The following is an 11,438-nucleotide window of genomic DNA, read 5'->3' as shown; positions in this document are numbered from 1 at the left end:
ATGTAGTTTTTTCCAGAGTGGCGGTCAAATAATTACACAAATATATGTTTACACAACTACAACATATACAAATATATTAACTTATTTTTAAACTTTATATCACGTTGAACAACTGCATACTGAATAAAATTACAAACAGTAAACAAAACATTAAGAACTTGCAACCCTCGTTTACCCCGGATTAGTAGATTATAGTCATCAATTAAATATGCAGAAAAATTTTATTACAGTAAAAGTTCCTCATTCACGCCTTCATTCGCGTTTTCATTATTCGCGGGCGAAAAATTTGCAATCCAGTTCTTGTACTCGCGGCTAAAATTTTCATTATTCGCAGATTCAATCGGTAAACAGAAAAATATTCGGTGTCATTTATTAATTTCCGAAAACATGGGTTTCTTTTGTCAACATTGTGATTTAATGCTGCGAGATAAATATGTGATTGTTTGTATGGTAACAGACAAAGATTCACCCTAACTCGGTACGGTTTTGGTTTTCAATAATATGGTCATTAAAAGCTTTTACAAGTGCTTAAAGTTGATGCTTATTGTAGGACACGTACTTTCAATAGAAATTAAAAGATTTAAAAATGGCCTTCGACAGACTTTAGAACAAAGCTTTATCTGTCTTACTACAAAATTTCAAACCTCTGNAATGTTAAGTGAAGTTCAAAGCAATTGAGGGTTGGAAAGTTTTTATTTACGAACAACCAATCTACCTTGAAAAAGTTTCCCAAATAGAGGCGAAACGTCGGTGTTGGTTATAAATAAAAATGGTTAAAAGTTTAAATTTGAATGACCATTTATTATTAATGATTGCTTTAAACTTGAAAAATGCCCTTTTAATTCTCCATTTCGTCCCTTAGCTTGGATAATGTTAAGTGAAGTTCAAAGCAATTGAGGGTTGGAAAGTTTTTATTTACGAACAACCAATCTACCTTGAAAAAGTTTCCCAAATAGAGGCGAAACGTCGGTGTTGGTTATAAATAAAAATGGTTAAAAGTTTAAATTTGAATGACCATTTATTATTAATGATTGCTTTAAACTTGAAAAATGCCCTTTTAATTCTCCATTTCGTCCCTTAGCTTGGATAATGTTAAGTGAAGTTCAAAGCAATTGAGGGTTGGAAAGTTTTTATTTACGAACAACCAATCTACCTTGAAAAAGTTTCCCAAATAGAGGCGAAACGTCGGTGTTGGTTATAAATAAAAATGGTTAAAAGTTTAAATTTGAATGACCATTTATTATTAATGATTGCTTTAAACTTGAAAAATGCCCTTTTAATTCTCCATTTCGTCCCTTAGCTTGGATAATGTTAAGTGAAGTTCAAAGCAATTGAGGGTTGGAAAGTTTTTATTTACGAACAACCAATCTACCTTGAAAAAGCCTCCCAAATAGAGGCGAAACGTCGGTGTTGGTTATAAATAAAAACCTTCCAACCTTCAAAGGCCTTAAATTTTAAGTACTTAATATTCTCTTTTTATTTCCAACATTAATCGAACTGAAACTTTCACGATACATCTATAATTTTCACACTCAACCTTAACTCCTAATGTAAGAATATGCCATTACAAAATATAAAAATGTAGTTTAAGTTATATCTATGTTAAAAATCTTATTCAGCTACCTCTACAAATCATCCAACAATAAAAATAGTTCGATTAATGGAATTTGTGAAATGGGAGAAGCACAAAAAAATAGCGTAACAAGTGAATTTGAAAACAATTAATCCTAAAATGAAGCTTCCGATGTTAAGAGTGTTAGTACCTATTATTTAAGTTTTAAAAAATGATTGGAATGAAATTAATGACAATATTACGTCAATGGCGTGTATATACTCAAATTTTCATTCCGGAATTCACTTCTTCAACACCTATTGCTTTCATACAAACTTCCAGTTCTTATCTTCTAAATATAGTTTTTAGAGGTAGTCTATACTGGGTAAAAAATTGAGAATGAATTTTCACATATTAATATTTGATATTAACCACTAATAAATGTCAAAGCGTTGGAATGGAATCAGTTCAAGGCCTTTGAAGGATGTGCTATTATAGCGTTTTACCAACACTTTTTTCGACTTCGTACAGGAGAAAACTGATGACTCCATTATTAAAACATTTTTCATTTATTTAAGTTTTGCCATCAAGAGATGCATGCCTTCTTGACACGGATCCCACTTATGATCGAAATATTACATTTTGTTGATGTTCTTAGTAACGTTGCCTCAAAACGTGTGTGGGCATACAATTAAAAAGTATTTTGTCGCAACTGACGCCCCTTATAGTAGAAAATTAATAGTAAATAAGTTATCCGTATTAATCTAAGAGAAAGTAATTTTTTACTGTCCCAAAGATTAAGTTATTACACAATGTAAATGTACCACACTAATCCGTCACATACGTATGTGCGTGTATTCGTCTGAGAAATAAGTTTTTGTAAATTCACAACCGCCACATTTTTCAAACACCTACATAGAAACGTGGGTCAGCTATTCAGGAATAACTCTAATTTTTTTTTAAAAGAGAACATAAATATAACTCTAAAAACACCGCTTAGAGTTATATCGTATGTTTAAATAAAACGAAAATGATTATATATGTAATAACGCTCTTGAAATATTTTGCAAAATATCATACTGTAACGTTCGTGGGTTTAACAAAATTAACTTCTAAGGCTGACAAAAACTATTTATTTACACTAGTTATTGAAGAGCTTAAAAACACTATTAAATTATTACTAAACTTAGGTGATGAATTATTCTATTTATTCACACTACTGTTGATATATCACTATTCACTGCGCTATTTATTTCTCGATTCACTTCTGCAACGGTCAATTTATTTCTACTCGCTCTCGGCGATCGTCTCTTGCTTTAAATACTGTTTTGTTTCCTNATTTTCCTGCTTTTCCATTTTTACGAAAACCACAGAGGCGTCTTGTTCAGCGTGCTGTCAAACCTACACTAGCAAGGAGATCGGGCTGAAACTATAGCTACAAGCTATCCAAGGATGGTACTATAGAATGTCACCTCAAGGTAAGCCTAGTGGCGTCATCTCTTGGTTAGGCCGGAAACTTATCAATCCACCCTCGTATATACACCTAAGAGTTGCAACCTCCGTTTTCATGTCGTAATGTATTTACAAGTATAAGGAGAAAAATCTTTTAAGTTCAAATAACTGATCACCGCAAGTATAAAAAATTATCAGTTACTAGTACAACATAAAAAGCAATTGAATGTTTCATGTATATGGTGTTTGGTAAAACATTTGTTAAAAATAGAGTTAAAGTAAAATAAAACACTAAAAGGGTTAAATATCTGACTCAACTGTTCAGCTTTAATACAAACTCAAAAAATTCTATCATAGCCCTGCAATAATAAAAGGATAATGCGAAAAATATTTTCGTCAAAATGTTGGTAAACTATTTCAGTCAGCTAAATTTTAAACGGCAAAACTACTAGACTAGTATCTTTGATTGAGGTGTATTTATTCATTCTGAATGAAACTTCGAATGCCGAAGGACAGTGGAAAAAGCTGGTAATAGTTTGCAAAAGAAAAATTATCGAATTGAAAAAAATATCAGGTTTCGCCCAACATAGAACCTTTCAAAATATCTACTATAGGTATAATTCACAATTCCATGCTTAGAAATCTAATTTAGCTTAGAGCTGGATAGAGCGTTAGTGCTTTATGCTTTCAGAACTCTGAAACATTTAATTCAAACACATTCATGATCAAGTAATTGGGGCTTAGTACACGAATTACTTTATAAAAGTGCTTTGCAACATGTAATTTAAGAGGCTTCACGATTTTTCAAAGTGCTTGAAGCTTGAAAAGAGATTAGTAATTCGAAGTCCTTAGATTTTAAAATGTAATTGGGTTTCAAGGAATAAAGCACTGTAAGTATAGGCTTTGGGCTTTCGGCTTGTAGCTGTTTTGATTAGAAATTTGGCCAGATTTAATTCAGCATACAATCGCTAGATACAAATTAAACGTTCTAGGAACGTGTCTGTAGTTCTAAGTTCGTAACATCATTGGAAAGATCAGAACTTGTCTTTTCAGATTTACTTAGATATCCAAAATATTGTCGTTTAATCGGAATTTTTAATTAAAAATCGCTGAAGCTGAAGCACTAACATATTGAACTTCTTTAAAGGTCAATATTCTATCATCGCAATTGAGAACATTTACTGACGAAAATAATAATTACATTATTATATTTTTATTTATATCGGTAGCTTAATTTTAATTAAGAATAAAATTCTTGGCAGTTTTCTTTTATTATCCACTTTCATTATCAATACGATTTTGAGAAAACAGGCACCCGAAGCTGAGTTTTTTCAAATATCCACAATTTGTTAATTTTAAAGAGTCTATTCGGTCACTTTTTGAAGTGCAATGTAGGCCAGTAAAATTTTATTGTACAATTCCGTCGAGGGTCAACGGCAGACGTATCTTTATTAGAACACATTATTTCTCAATCAAAACATCTAAGTGATACCTTTTCAACAACTTTTGCCATTTGGTACACATTTAGAGAAGGTTATAAACTCTCCATTAAAGAATTTGAGTTTTATTAAATTCAATTAAAAATCGTCTACCGTTGACCCTAGACTGAAAACAGAATAATTTTGCGTGCCAAGGACACCAAGACGAACTACCTCAAAACGAGACGTATAGTCAGGTTAGGTATGGAACATCCCCTATTTACATATCTTTAAGCTTACGTTAAGTTACTGAGAGAAAGGATTTCCTGATTAACTTGTGTGAAGTGTTATGCCCTTAGGGCTCAGGTTAGGTTGTGTTGAAAAAGGATTCCTAAATTGGCATGAATGGTGTACACTACGAAAAGTTCATGGTGACCAGTATCAGGCACGAATCGTGATTTTGATCTCCTTGGATCTCATCAGCAAGTCGCAGACAGTTTCGACAGAATACAGACCTACTCTACCTACTGTCAAAGACAACGTTTTATTAATTAATACAAACAGCGTGGTAAACGCCGTCTGTAGTATATTGCTACCTTTAGTGGAATTGAAAAATTCAACAAGGTCCATAAAGATGTCGACTAGTTGAAACGAATCCACGGCGTAGCTAACGTAATAGGCACGTAACATTATGGTCGTGTAGGCCGCGACTTAGGGGGTGGCAGAATTCAGAGTCACAGTAAAAACTCTTAAAAAGTTTTCATGCAACATTATCCTAATTATTTAGAGGTCGATTTAGTTCAGAAGGACGTAGATGTTATAGTCAAAACTTGAATTAGTAGGTACTAGAGACATATTAGAGGCAGAAACGGAAGTTAGGACGGGTAGAGATAGACCTAGATTGGATTACTTTTCTCAAATAGTTAAGGATGTGGGTTGTTCTAGTTTTAGGGAAATGCGAAGATTAGCTCAGGATAGGAAAGAGTAAGGGGTACGTGTCCAACCAGTCTCAGGACTGACGACCTTATGATGATGATGACTATTACTTTTTCTGGCCACTTTAAGTTATTTATACAGATAAGTGATAACAGTTTAAACTTTTATTTTTGTAATGTATGGTAACACATGTACGACATACCTGCGTAACACCTCGGAAATCGACATACAGGCCGACTTCGATTCAACTTATTCTGTGACCCGAGCACTACATTAAGGTGTATGTAGGTACGACTTTGATGTGTCGTATGTGTGTGTAGGTACTTATTTACGTATATAAGGTACCATACATATACATACATGCACATCAAGTATATAGAACGTTGTAAGCGAAACACGCGTTATTACACAATATCACCTGCACGTTGAAAATAAGAACTATATTATACTGTTATGTCATGCGGGTTCGTGATTCATAACACCTGGTAAGAACTAATCGTAAAATTTAACGTGAACTTAACAGTTTTGGCGAAATTACTATTTGTTTACAACATAAATAAGAAGCAATTTAATAATCATTCTTCATTACCACTTCAAAAGTAAAAAACAGATGTAACCAGTAGTGATAAAGACTAAATTTTAAATAAATATTAATTCAAAGCTTTTGTTTCAATTGTAAGTCTAAATATTATCAAGGAAATAGCTATTATGACACGAATCTTAGTAATAACCATGTCCATCCTAATAAAACTTTTATCTATTACAAAAAAAGTAAAAAAGAAAGGAGAAATAGGCGAGATAGGTTGGTAGGAACCTTCTCAAACTTGAAGGGCTAATTAAAGACATTAGAAGCTTAAACAGGAGTTGAGGATAGAGATAGACCTAGATTAAATTACTGTTCACAAATAGTTAATGATTGGGGAAATGCGAAAATTAGCTCAGAGTAGGGAAAACTCGAGATGCGTGTCCTACCAGTATTAGGACTGAGAACATTAAGATGATGATAACTACAAAAAAAGACTTTATTTTAGAACACTAACTCAAGTAAGCGTTTTGAGCTTAAAAAAGGGGGATATTTTTATTGTCTGTATTCGCCAAAAGAAAATTTATATTAATCATCATCATCATAAGGTCGTCAGTCCTAAGTCTGGTTGGACACGCACCTCCACTCTTCCCTATCCTGAGCTATTCTTCACACTTCCTTAAAACTAGAACATCCCATATCCTTAACTATTTGTGAACAGTAATCTAATATTATATTAATAACAGACAATAATTCATCATTCAGATGGAAGCCTGATAAATGATCCTCAAAGGCCCTAAAACGGAAACAATAAATTAAATCCTACTGAAGAAACTTCTAGGACCTTCAAGATGCAAAGGCTGTATCATTTTTAAATCGTTAATATCCCTATTCAAATCCCTCCTGGATTTCTCCAGTCATGTACGCTGTTTAGAAAGGACAAAAACAAATCGTAAACTCACAATTTCATAACGGTGCTTGGTATCTCGTTTGGAATCTCCGTGAATCCTGCAGCCTGGCACGAGAAATCCTGGAAATCGGACGTGCATCGGCAAAACTCAGATAGCAAAGTACAAGAAGTGGTCGCAACGTCCTGCAGCATCTGCTGCTGATTATTAGCATAAAACGTTTCAACCTGTAACAACAGCGTGGACACCATCGTCACGGCAAGAAGTGATCGCATGCTGGCGACACGCGGTCGTGCGGTGTATTCGCGACGACGCCTATTCTTATTCGTTTCGCGGCCGATAGTTTACTGAAGAGCTTCGACGACGGCAAGGACTTCGCGTATAAATCCAGCAGCAACGGCGGAGCCGGAGGAGGAAAGCGCGAAAGCAACGACGTCGCCGTACTTGCAACAGACGACCGCGACCGGTTGTTGTCCTGGTTGGTAGGACGACGTTCTTTTTCGCGAACCGCGCGCACTAGTACGACCAGCTTCAGCTGCAGGTCCATATCCCAACACAACCATCGCTTGTTCGCAATCGTATTTGTTGCAGCACCATATGGAAATGGTTCACCTAAAAATAACCACAAAAATTAAGACTATTGCAAAACAATGCTGAATTCGATGTCTTGTTAGCTTCAGATTCAGATACTTTGGGGAAGATTGCCGAGCCATATAAAATACCTCACAAACTGACAGGATTCAGACCTAAAAATCCCTTATTTATAACAAAATTTCGATGAAAATTTATACTACAATTTACGAAAGTTTTATAGTGGATTATTTTTTAAGCCTGAATCAAAAACGTTATGGTATATGTTACGGAACCTACTAATACTACATAATCCTAATACGTGATTGGTCAATAAATGAAATAACGAAGTAGACGCTACATCGTTACCAACATGGTCAAAATGTTATAGCATAAGTAACGCAGTTGAAGATATGACGGTATAGCTGTCCAACATCGAAAAAAAAATAAACAAAAGAAAAGACACTTCGTTCGTGTTGTCGTTACTACCGTAAGGGGAGGCTAATAGTTGTCATATATTTTGGTTTTTATTTTTTATATTTTTTGTGCAATAATTAGAAAGATTCTATAAGCAATGTAGGCTTCACTAATTAAATCCGTGAATTACTACAAACGCCACCTGTAATAAATTACTACTTTTAATGGAATCCAAAAATGTTCAGCAATGTTTTTAAGGATATCGACTTGTCCAATTAAATCCGTGTTTATGTAACCCCAAAAGCAAAACCCTGGAAGCGTGCAACTGTACCAATTACTCCCACACCCAAGATTGGCATATCCCTTGGGGTGAGTTAGCTTAACGTGATACTGCTGGAGATACTAAATCACAGTAATTTTCTAGGAAAGAATTTTACCTCATTAAAAGTTTGGTAACTTCATTTTTAAAGATTCTTCTTCAAGATATACATGTATTCATCGCAAAAAAAATAATAAGCACCTACTTCTACAAAAACAAATCCTGCTTAAATAAATAGACAACTCTTTACTATAAACAAACAATCAAGATAAAGAAATACATATGTTACTTATTACTGTTGCTATTTATTTTATCACCGGCGGATTTAAGTTCGAGTGCGCCGTAGAATTACGACAAAGGAATTCATTAATAATTACTGCTAAATACTCCAGATGAACATGACGGTTGTTGATCGTTTTTAGGAGACGTTGTTGAACTTGATGTTATAAAATCAGATATTTTTAGGGAATTGTTTTAATATATTATATATATCTATTTTCTATAGACTCTTCGTTTTTTATGAAATTCAGCACCGCTATGATTTTTTCAATAGGAATTCATGAATACTAATTGTATACATATGTGTCCACACACATATAAGGCTGTGATAAAACAAAACTTCGGAAAGGTTCCGGAATTAATCAAGAACATATCCTAGGTTTCAACATCCGACGAAAGATAGTCGACAAACATTGAAATATTTCTCGCCTCTAAAAATGTTGCTGGTTCTAACATTTTTGTACCCCTAATATTTTACCGCCCTATAACCTAGCCTCTCGGATCTAAGCATAAATCTAACACTGCCGATTATTTATCAACCGCGAATGTAGGAGTCAGTCACTCGTTTATTTGCAAAGGTGGAATCAATTTTGGCATAGTCAAATTAAATTACATGCTTGAAGGCATTACAAACAATTGACCACTTTTCGCTTCATTGCTTTTTTGACTGGCGAATAAATTTTNTACACTGACAGACAATTAATAAGGACATTTAAGTTCTTAGACGCCCCTGGTTATTCACGTTAATGTTATCCGCATTTTTAAATGTAATATACTTTTCTACAAGCGGATACTTTATTGTTTCCTATGCCAAAAATGCTTGGATTAGAGTTTAGTTAAAATAATATAAATGTTGTTATTGAACCACAAAATCATATTCGTTATGATAAGTAGTAATGATATTATGACTTGCCTCTTTGCTTCCTTGATACTTACGTTACCCCGTCTTAAATACCGATTCTGACTTCTTATTATGCTGCTTAGCATTGGTACTTTTTAGGCTTATTTGCTCACTGTAATGTGAGCCACATGTCGTTGAATAATCATTATTATTGGTCCACATGCAATCTCTGCTGTACGATTGAACAAGTATTTATACTTAATTTGATTCTATTTTGGTTACTTATATCGATATTTTTATAGTAAAATCATTAAATTCGGAGTGTATAAATAAGCGTAAGTTTCTACTCTCACCAATCAGGACCGCTGAAATAATAATTTATTCGTCTAATCGGCATCGGTGTTTTGAGACCTGTTTGAACGTTAACTGGTCAAGTGTCGGATTTATTTTCATTAATTGGATCTGCAAACCACTTACTCCAGCCGCGACGGTAATCAAATTATATCGCACCCGAGGAATATTGCTTGCTTCGTTTAAACTGATTTATGCATAGCAAGTGCGCTAAATGGGCTAAATTTAATCAAACCTATTTCCGTAATCTCATACTCAGATAGATAATGCGCGTACATACGAATATGTACGTCGTCGTACACATGCATGTTGTACTTATATATTATTATGATAACTGTGGAGTTATAAATAGAACGACAGAAAAAACACTAAAAACATCAATAGGTACATATGGAGTTTGACGTGTATATAGAGCCGAGCATGTGCGTGGTGTTTTTTAGTAAGTATTTTTTAGGGTTCCATATGTCCGGATGAAAAACGGAACCCTTATAGGATCACTCGTGTGTCTGTCTGTCCGTCTGTTACAGTCAGTTAGCTCCGAATCTATCTATTGGATTAATTAAGTTGAAATCGAGTATATACACATATGAATTTCTATGACCCAAGCACGGACACATAACGTAAATAAATTAATGTTGAAAATGGGGTCATTTTTGAGGGCGCCAATACGCAATTAAAAAAAAAAGTTTGGCTAACTGTGCAGCGTGACATATCAAATAAAGGGCTTCTTGTAAGGATCTAAAATATATTTTTTTATAATTTTAAAATAAATAGTTTTAAAGTTATTTAAGAAAATAGATGAAAATTGACCATTCCTCCACCCCCTTGTCTCAGAAACTGCTGAACCTAAAATTTTGAAAAAAAGAATATATAGAAAATAGTTCTTTACTTATAGAATCATTATTATCATGAGGTTGTCAGTCCTAACACTGGTTGGACACGTACCTCCACTCGTTCCCATCTTGAGCTAATCTTCGTATTTCCCTAAAACTAGAGCAACCCACATCCTTAACTATTTGTGAACCGTAATATATTCTAGATCTACTCTACCCCTCCTGTTTCTGCCTCTAATATGTCTCTGACTGGACCTTCATGCCTGAGAAGGTGTCCTATTTCTTATTGATATCCATAGAGTCCTCTGTTCTCCTATTCTTTCCAATACCTCTTCATTTCTAACGTTCTCTATCTACGGTATCCTCATCATTCGTCTACAACACCACATTTCGAACATTTCAAATATACACCTTTTAACTTAAATTAACCGTTCGCAAGCATAGAAGAGACTCCTTTTTATTGTAGGCGACACGACCCTGCGCCATCCACTGCTTTATATCCCTCCTACTCCTTCCGTCCTGACTTATCTGACTTCCTAGATACCTAAAATCAGCCAATTCTTCTAATTTTTCGTCTCCTATCTTTATATTCGCTCTTTCCCTACTTTTTCTTCCCTTGCATCCCGAGATAAAAATGTTCCGTCTCTTAGAGTATCTGAAGGAGAGACTCGAGTCTCCGTCTCTCATCGAGTCTCTCTGGTGTCGCTGAGAGAGACTGTCAAAAAAACTGTTTAGCGTCTCTGAACGAGAGACTCGAATCTCTCAATAAGTGGTTAAAATTTTCTAAGTTTAACATATTTTAGATATCCCAGTCTTTTTACGAGAGACTAGAGTTTCAATTTTTCAATTTTATTCATTCAGTCTCTCTGTGAGAGGCTCGAATATCTGAATTAACAATTTTATCATTCGAGTCTCTCATACAGGGACTGTGAGAGATCCATAAAAACACCTAGGCAATAACTGACAGACTGTGAAAGACTGCGAGAGACGCTCTCAGACACACTGAAAGACTCTGAGAGACTGGAGAGAGACTGAAAAT

General features: G+C 34.4%; 1 protein-coding gene across 8 annotated transcripts in view; it reads right to left on the bottom strand.

Annotated features, from left to right (window-relative positions):
- The window catches only part of LOC108733869 (lutropin-choriogonadotropic hormone receptor-like), a 210,315-nt gene extending 203,170 nt beyond the window's left edge, over positions 1 to 7,145 (bottom strand). For all 8 annotated transcript variants that reach the window (XR_003232453.1, XR_003232454.1, XM_025980975.1 and 5 more), the window contains exon 1: positions 6,844 to 7,145. Coding sequence is in view for 6 of the 8 variants with exons in the window: in XM_025980975.1 (XP_025836760.1) it covers positions 6,844 to 7,064 (221 nt within the window). In the remaining 2 variants the exon portion in view is untranslated. The remainder of the gene's footprint in view (positions 1 to 6,843) is intronic.
- Between the last annotated feature and the right edge of the window lie 4,293 nt (positions 7,146 to 11,438).

The sequence above is a fragment of the Agrilus planipennis genome, unplaced genomic scaffold, assembly GCF_000699045.2.
Source record: "Agrilus planipennis isolate EAB-ADULT unplaced genomic scaffold, Apla_2.0 scaffold2, whole genome shotgun sequence".
Classification (NCBI taxonomy): Eukaryota; Metazoa; Arthropoda; class Insecta; order Coleoptera; family Buprestidae; genus Agrilus; species Agrilus planipennis.
Note: the sequence above shows the minus strand (reverse complement) of the source record. Positions and strands in the feature narration are given on the sequence as shown.